At 46.1% G+C, this 9,056-nt stretch overlaps 1 protein-coding gene across 4 annotated transcripts in view; it reads left to right on the forward strand.

Annotated features, from left to right (window-relative positions):
• The first annotated feature begins 1,348 nt into the window (after positions 1-1,348).
• OS9 (OS9 endoplasmic reticulum lectin) overlaps positions 1,349-9,056 on the forward strand; it is a 17,257-nt gene continuing 9,549 nt past the window's right edge. For all 4 annotated transcript variants that reach the window (XM_081821955.1, XM_081821957.1, XM_081821956.1 and 1 more), the window contains exons 1-5: positions 1,349-1,556; positions 1,967-2,143; positions 2,987-3,050; positions 3,181-3,257; positions 3,445-3,543. In XM_081821955.1, the coding sequence (XP_081678081.1) occupies positions 1,395-1,556; positions 1,967-2,143; positions 2,987-3,050; positions 3,181-3,257; positions 3,445-3,543 (579 nt within the window). In that variant the 5' untranslated portion in view covers positions 1,349-1,394. The remainder of the gene's footprint in view (positions 1,557-1,966; positions 2,144-2,986; positions 3,051-3,180; positions 3,258-3,444; positions 3,544-9,056) is intronic.

The following is a 9,056-nucleotide window of genomic DNA, read 5'->3' on the forward strand; positions in this document are numbered from 1 at the left end:
TTTCCAAGAGCTCTTTTTTGCTTAATAGTAGTTACTTCTAAAAATAGATTCCTATTGTTATTTTATGGATATAATATATTATCTCTCTGAGGATATTAATGATGGATTTTTTTGGTTTGTTTTAAGTTTTTTCTCCCTTGCAATTTCTTTTTTTTTTTTTTTTTAAGATTTTTACTTATATATTTGAGAGTGAAAGAGCACAGAGGGAGAGTGAGAAGGAGAAGCAGACTCCCCGCTGAGCCAAGAGTCCAATGTGGGGTCTGATCCCAGGACCCCGAGATCATGACCTGAGCCAAGGCAGACGCTTAACCAGCTGAACCACCCAGGCACCCCTCTCCCTTGCAATTTCTGTTTCTTCTAAATTGCTTTTTTTCTTCTTGTCTGTTTTGGTTTCTTCTTGTATATTAAAGGATTTCCTTAAATGTCTAATGATCCTTGGCTGCCTGGTTATATTTTAGAGTGAGGACATTAAAAAGCTGGAAAGACCATGTGAGAGCTGGGACATATAGGCCAAGGGCTTAATTGTAGGGTTCTTTCGTCTATCTCATTAAGAGAACCCTGATGAGAGTATCTTTGGGATTTCTCTTTTGGACTGGTCACATTCCCCAGAGGAGTTTTTCCAAAAGTATAATCATGCTCTTGTTTATCTTTGTTTAGGAATCAATTCCTCGGGTTTGTTAAGCCAGTTACCATTCCTCTATTTATTTTCTAGCTTCTAAAATATTGCTGCTGTTGTCTCCTTTCCCATTCTGGGCCTGGAGGATGATACGGGAATTTGCCCCCCACTCCACCCCCAGTGTTTAACTGGAAGCCCCCGTTATTTCTTTAGGATAATTTTTTTGGAGGACTATAGGATCGTGTAGAAAGGTTTTGACACATTACCAGAATGCCCTATAGTTGTATGTATATATGAAAAGAGGAATGTTTTTACATAACTGTTTTGCAACAAGTATTAAGTAGCTTTCATGGGTATTGCGTGCACTCACCCATCGGCCTCAATCCTCCACCTGGCGGGGGCAGTCTACAATGCAAGAAACGACTTAAAAAAATGAAAAAAAGAGATGCGCATGACAGTTGGGCGAAGACAGAAAAATTGCTTCAAAGGGCCGGCGCATTAGACCGCGCCTCTCTGGCGACGGGCGAGGGTGGGAGGGGGTCTGATATCGGCGAGAATTGGTTGGCCTCTCTGACCAATCGCGAGCAGCAAGTGGTTTTGCTTATCGTCGTGGTCCACCTCCCCGTGGGCTTCGGGGTCACGTTTACAAATGGGAACAGGGTAGGTGAGAGGGACAGACTTCCCAGCCAATGAGACCTTGCTGCGTTTATGGGCGGGGTGAGGCCGCTGCCAGGTTTAGGGCGGAAGGAGCGGCTCTGGGTAAGAAGGTGAGCGAAAGATGGCGGCGGAAGCGCTGCTGTCCAGTCTGTTGGGGCTGCTGCTTCTGGGGCTCCTGTTACCCGCAAGTCTGACTGGTGGTGTCGGCAGCCTGAACCTAGAGGAGCTGAGTGAGATGCGTTATGGGATCGAGATCCTGCCATTGCCTGTCATGGGAGGGCAGGTGAGGAGGCGTGGAGGGGCCGAGGTCTGGGGCAAGGGAAAGGGGGAAAAGGTGGAGAAAGAAGGGCAGCTGTGGTGTCTGCAGCAGTAGCCTAAGAAGAATCGGGAAGAGTAGGTAGGGGTTTTACGATGACTCCTAAAGCTCGTTGACTGAGACCCATTCCCTTGGGGCGAGGTACTGGGAGGGGTGGGGCTTCCCGCTGTCAGCTTCAGTTCCTGATAGAAGCACCCAGACTCCGCCCCGCGAGAAGTGGGAGTGCTCTCTCCCCTCACCCGCCAAACACAGCTGGAGGACTTGTGGCTCATTCTGACTTGACTGGGCTCTTCCCCAGGATCTGAAGAGGGATCTCGTTCTCTCTGATCCCAGCCTCTCTTTGCCTCCCTGCCCCCCGACCCTCCCTTCTTTCCCAGAGCCAAGCTTCCGACGTGGTGATTGTCTCCTCTAAGTACAAACAGCGCTATGAATGTCGCCTGCCAGCTGGAGCTATTCACTTCCAGCGTGAAAGGGAGGAGGAGGCACCTGCTTACCGAGGGCCTGGGATCCCCGAGTTGTTGAGCCCAATGAAAGATGCTCCTTGCCTGCTGAAGGTGAAAGGGCTTGGGGAGGATGGAATGAGGGCTTGGGAGCTGGCTAGCTATCTGGGAACCAGGGTATCCGTGAATGAAAAGGGATCGAGAGGACCTATAGGAGTTAAGAAGACCATTGGAGGAGTAGACATATTGTACAGACAGGAAAGAAGCAAAGAATCTTGCAACCACTGATGACACTTTGCTGAACGTAAGGAGGGTTAGGATAGAAGGTCTCAGAGTAATGGGTAAGCCAAGGTTGAGGTGCCTGAAGAGGGTCAGCGTAGGTAGGAGGGACACTCTCCTAGAGAAGCCTTCCTGGTTGAGTCACCCTCTACCCCTGTCACTCTCTGCCCAGTACCCTCTTTTATTTTCATCATGGCATTTTCATGATCTGAAATCATCTTACCAACTGAATCATCAGTTTGTTTAATTTTGGTCTGGAATGTGAGTCCATGAGGTCAGAGAATTTATCTTGTTCACGCTGTATCCCCAGTGGCTAGCACAAGGAATGTTGTAGAAGTTCAGTTAGTATTTGAATATTCTGTATTTTCCTGGTCTGAGTGCTTCAAGGATACCATGATTTCTTATCTTTCTCAAAGGCAAAGAAGGATTTTAAAAAAAATATTTAGAAAGGGAGGAGTGGAAAGACCACAGGTGGAAAACATACTCTAGAAGTATTTCTCCCAGTCACAGAAGGAAAGCAGCCCTATCTCCTCACTGAGAATCTGGAGAATTGAGTGTGGAAGCAGAGGGGAGGAGAAGTAGTTGAGAGGTTATGTGTCTTGGAGCCAGGAGAGATTCAGGTTCCAAGCAGAGACATCTGCACTCTATCCCCTTGATTGTTCATTTTTTTATTGTCAGACCAAGGACTGGTGGACGTATGAATTCTGTTATGGACGCCACATCCAGCAGTACCACATGGAAGGTGACTCACGCCTACATTTTCCCTAAGCCCTCAGCATCACATCATGGAAGGTGACCTGCCCTCCCAGTCCCCTTCCCTCTTGGTCCTCTTAGAAGGGAGTAACAGTGCTTCACTGTGGTTTCTCTTGTAGATTCAGAGATCAAAGGCGAAGTCCTCTATCTCGGCTACTATCAATCGGCCTTCGACTGGGATGATGAGACAGCCAAGGTGGCAGGAGTCTGGGATTGGGAGAGAATGGGGTCCCGGCTGTAGACTCAGAGCCCTGACCAGAAGGGGAGGGGCAGGATTAGCTGACATGTTGCTTGGGGCTTGGTGGCCATTAGGACAAAGTGCCATTCTTCCTCTTTGCTGTCTTTCTTCCGCCCCCCGCCCTCCTTCTTGATGTCCTCCCCAGGCCTCCAAGCAGCATCGCCTGAAACGCTACCACAGCCAGACCTATGGCAATGGGTCCAAGTGCGACCTCAATGGGAGGCCACGGGAGGCCGAGGTTCGGGTGAGTCTCAAGAGAGGGAAGTTGACGATTTAGATTCTAAGGGAGGAGGGCAGGATTGCATGTTAGACTCCAGAAGGTCTCTTCCAGACCCAAAACTCTTAAGCTTAAGACTCCTCTTTCCGGCTGGTAGCTGGACGCCCCTGCCTGGATAGTTTCCAAGGCCCTTCAAGTCAACGCTTCCGAGATCCTCCCCTCAGAACCCCTAGCCACACCTATTCTTTTTCCCATGTTTCTTCTCTTTATCACCTAAGCTAGAAACCTGAGCGTTATTTCGGACTCGTCCTTTCTTCATGTAACGACTTGTCAGTGAGGTAGTACTGATGTAGATTGGGCTCCACTCTGGGCATACAGTGGTGGGCAAACATGCAGCCCCTGCCCTCAGTCTAGATAGGAAGACGTGTTAACAAAAGAATCACAGAAATGAGTCTGTGACTACAAACTGAGGAGTGGTGTGAAGGAAAGGAATCTAGTTCTCGCAGAGTAAATGACAAAACCTGTTCATTCTACTTCTAGATTTCTCTGACTACTCTCTTCTTTCCTATGCTTGGCGTCTTGATCTCTCACCTGCATCACTGCCAACAGCCTCTTAACAGGTGTTCCTGATCTAGTGGTCCTTAACTGAATTCAGGCAAGCAGGCAGATGTATGGTGGGAAAGGTTCTTCAGGTGCTTCTAATGTGTATTCACAAACATAAACACCTATAGAGACCAGACTTACACAACTGATCACACACAGATTATCTTTCTGTAATACAGATTTTCACATGCAGTTGTGTTCTGGTAGATGTTGAACACTCTGATCACCAGGATAGAGTGGAGGGTAGGGAGGAGGGAGCCTTGATTTGTAACATTTGCCATTATCTGTGGTATAAACATTCCTACAGTGGCCAAATTCATGCTATCACTGTGATGTCAACCATCTTGCAACATTCTTGAACATTTACCAGTTGGCTGTTGTGAACTGGTGTGAGCTGACTCCAACACACCACTATGGCAAGTGTCACTTCTCTGTCCAGTCCTGGAAAACCTTCAGTGATTCCACCTTGCACAAAGGCTAAGATCCAAATACTTCAGCAAGACTGGGGTGGCTGGGGAGGTAGTGGGAAGCTCTCAGATTCTGGATATATTTTGAAGGTGGAGCCAATAAGATTTGTTGATGGACTGGATATGGGGTGGAGTCAAGTATGTCTCCAGGGTTTTTAGCTTGAGCAACTGGAACAATGCAACTGTCACTTACTAAAATGGGAAGGAACGGGTTTGGAGGGGGAAACAAGGTTGGTGTTAGACAAAAGAAGGTCAAAATAACTATAGACCTCCAGTGGTGATGTCCAGTTGGTAGTTGGCTCTGTCATTCCGGAGTTCAGGGATGAGGCCTAGGCTGGAGATGTAAATACTCATTGTGTTTCCGCCCCACTGGCCTTCTTTCTGTTCTCTGAATCAGTGGGTCTCGTTGTTCCCTCTGCCTAAAGCTGTCTTCCCCCAGATCTCCGAGTGGTTGGCTCCATCCCCTCATTCAGGTTATATATCCCTGTGACACCTCCACAGGGAGCCCTAATATAGGCACACAGAACACACGCAGCCTTCTGCCTCTGTGCTGGTAAACACCTACAGTGTTTTATATTCTTGAAAGCATGTATCCTTTCCTGAAATTATCTTATTTGTTTGAGTTTAGTATCTCTCTCAGTCAACATCCCAACTAAAATAAGCTCCAGGAAGGCAGGGACTTTTCTTAAATTTTTTGTCTGTCTGATTTTCTGCTATATCCTTGGTGCCTGGAACAGTGCCTGGCACCAAGCAGGTGCCCAGAAATTATTTGTTGAATGAATGATAAGCCAGTTCAAATGTCATTTATTTCATGTGAACTTTCTTGGCTAACCCAGATGGTTAGTTAGGTTTCTTCAGCATTTCATAAACACCTATCCATGTCCACATATATCCATGGCTTAGTCTTTTTGGGTTGCTAGAACAAAATACCACAGACTGAGTAGCTTATAAACAGAAATTTTTTCCTTACAGTTCTGGAAGCTGGAAGTTGGAGATCAGGGTGCCATCGTGGTGGGGTGAGGGCCCTCTTCCAGGTCATAGACTTGTTGTTTATTCTCACATGGTGGAAGGGGCTAGGGAGCTCTGTGGAGCCTCTTTTATAAGAGCATTAATCACATTTGTGAAGGTTCCTCCCTTATGACCTAAGCACCTCCCAAAGGCCCCAATTCCTAATACCATCACATTGGGCATAGATGTTTAGGGGGATATAAATAATCAGACCATAGCAACCCACAAGCATTTACACACCTATATAATCTATTATAGCATTTACTTTATTATATTATTGTTATTATTATTACGTAGGCTCCATACCCAGCATGGAGCCCAGCGTAGGGCTTGAACTCACAACCCTGAGATCAAGACTTGAGTTGAGATCAGGAGTCAGATGCTTAACCGACTGAGCCACCCAGGCACCCCTATTTCTTTATTATTATTTGTAGCTTCAGTAGGCCAAGAGCCCCTCGGTTCAAAGACTGCATTTCCCTCTCATCTCTTGAACATATACCCTGTAATAGAAACTGGGGATAAAATGGTGACTGAGAAACCTAGTCCTGCTCTCAGGAGACAGATATTAAATAAACAGCCACAACAAGCAGGATAAAGTCTGACCGGTGAAGTAGATATCATAGGGGGCCACACAATAAAGGACCTGCCCACGTTTAGGTAAAGAGGAAGCTTCCTGGAGAACGTGACCTTTTGAACTGACAGTTGAAGGTCGAGGAGTCAGTCCAGCAGCGGTAGAGGAGTGGGAGAGGGAAGAGGGCATTCCAGCTGGAAGGTACGGTAAGTGCCAAAGGCCTGGAGGCCAGGGGCAATCGATAGCTATTCATGGTGACTGGAGAGAATTGTAGGAAGGGAGTGTGGGAGGTGAGGCTGAGCAAATGTTAGGGGACAGTTTACACGTCAGGAAGCTCTGTAGCTGTGTTGAGGAGTTTGGACAATCTGAGAAATAAGGGGGAAACCAGTGAAATATTTGAAGCAGAATGATGACATATCCAATTTTGGTTTTGAAGGCTCACTCTGGTTGGAGTGGAGCAGATGATTGGAGGCCAGTTAGGAGGTGGTTGCAGCAATCCAGGTGAGAAAAGAAGGTGGCTGAGGGAATGAAGAAATGTGAATTTTGGGGGAAATTTAGGGGACAGAGTCAATAGAGTAAGATTCGTCGGTTTCTGGCTTGAGCAACTGGATAGATGGTGGGTGGTTCCTGTTACTGAGTTAGGTATAGTAGAAAGAGGAGTAGGTCTGGTGAAGGAAAATGTTGATTCTGGTTTTTGAGTATGATGATTTGGTGGCTGAAGGCATCCAAAAAGAGATTTCTGAGGAGGCTGTTGGATCTGTGGGTTTGGAGCTCAGGAGAGAGATCCGAATTGAACCCAGAGGGCTGGGAGTCATCAACATATTGGCTATAATTGGAGCCATGGTCTGGGTAAAATCCTCCCAAAGAAACAGTATATAGTAAAAAAAGTGGAACAGAATGTTGAGGAAGCCATCGTTGAAAGCATGGGCGGAAGGGGGGCTCTGCAGAGAAGGGCCAGAAAGGAGATACAGCAATGCATTTCAAGGAGGGACTGGTCCATGGCAGCAGTTGCATCTGAACCTTCAGGTAAGAGAATTAAAAACTGCTTGTAGGTGATCATGGGAATTATTAATTTAATAAAAGCAAAGCATGCACAAGGAAATGAGAATTCAGACCATAGGCATGAGAACCAGATGAAAAGTTCTAAATCCTGTACTCCCAGTCTCCCCTGAGCAGAGGTCATTGGTGATCTTTGCTACAGCAGTTTCAGTGGGATGGTGAAGAAGTGGAAGCCTTTGAAGAAGTCTGGAGTGAAGGGGAGGGAAAAGGCGAGCCCTAGTTAGAGGGGTTATGAGGTTGGGGAGAGTGGTACTTTGTTGTTTCGTGTTTTAAGATGGGAGCAGGTATAAATGCTGTTGTGTGGACCTGGCAGAAAGGAGAGATTGAGTCACAGGAGAAAGACAGGGAAGAGAATGCAGGCAGGGCCGGGATAGGGAACACGGGGAGCAGTTACTCTGAGCGTATGTAGGGTCGTCATGGGCATGGAAGAGTGCTGTATTTGTTGGGGAGTCTGGAGATAGTTGAGGGCATTCCTGTTTGGCTGTTTCTCATTTTTTAGTTCTTATATCCTGATAGACCACCCAAGTTCATTGCTTTCGTGATTGAGTAAACCTCCCCCTCCAGGGCAAGCACAGTGAAGTTCCGTCTCCCCATGCCTCCTGGGTAGGAGCAGTGTGCATGGTGTTTGGTAAAAGTGCAGTCCCTGTGGGGTTTGGGAATGGTTAGCCATCTTGAATTAAACAAATTTGGATCCCCATCTCAACTCTTGTATTAAGTAAGATTTCACAGAGATCTAAGATTTTTCCCTTTCTAATTTCTAATTATGAAACATTCTTTTTTTTTTTTTTTAAAGATTTTATTTATTTTTCAACAGAGAGAGAGACAGCGAGAGAGGGAACACAAGCAGGGGGAGTGGGAGAGGGAGAAGCAGTCTTCCCGCCGAGCAGGGAGCCCGATGTGGGACTCAATCCCAGGACCCCGGGATCATGACCTGAGCTGAAGGCAGACGCTTAACGACTGAGCCACCCAGGCATCCTAATTATGAAACATTTCAAACAACAGAAAATAATGTCATAGAGACCCATAAATCCACTGCCAAGGGAAACAGATGTTAACATTTTGCCATATTTGCATCAGAAAGGAATAAAATGCTAATGATATAGTTAAAGCCCACCCTCTCATTTCTTCCCTCTCCCTCCTCTCCAGAAACAACCGCAACCATCTCCATGCTTGCTTTGTACTTTTATTAGTCGTACACATATCATAGACAATATAGATTGTTTTGTATTTTAAAATTATACATTAGTGGTATTAGCTTGCTTTTTCACTAATCAGTGTTTGCCATTCTGTGGCATGACATGGAGATCTAGTTCAATGATTTTGTTTATTTATTTATTTTAAAGATTTTATTTATTTATTTGACAGAAAGACAGCACAAGGAGGCAGAGCGGCAGGGAGAGGGAGAAGCAGGCTCTTGCGGAGCAAGGAGCCCAATGCAGGGCTCGATCCCAGGACCCTGGGATCACGACCTGAGCTGAAGGCAGCTGCCCAACTGACTGAGCCACCCAGGCGCCCCTAGTTCAATGATTTTAATGGCTGCATTGTGTTTCATTGTTTACTTACTATTCCTTTACTGAGGAATGGTCGGGTTTCAACTCTAATGCTCTTACACACAGTGCTGCAATGTAGGTCTCATTGTGAGTGCGCAAGAATTTGTCTGAGGGACTCTGTTAATAGTGTTCTTTGATGCATAACGGTTTTTAATTCTGATGAAGTCTGATTTACCTATTTTTTCTTTTATTGCCTGTGCTTTTGGCCTCATAGTTAAGAAATCATTGCCTATTCCAAGGTCATGATTTTTACTGATGTTTTCTTCTAAGAGTTTTATAGTT

The sequence above is a fragment of the Leptonychotes weddellii genome, chromosome 5, assembly GCF_054177405.1.
Source record: "Leptonychotes weddellii isolate Sample4059 chromosome 5, ASM5417740v2, whole genome shotgun sequence".
Lineage (NCBI taxonomy): Eukaryota > Metazoa > Chordata > Mammalia > Carnivora > Phocidae > Leptonychotes > Leptonychotes weddellii.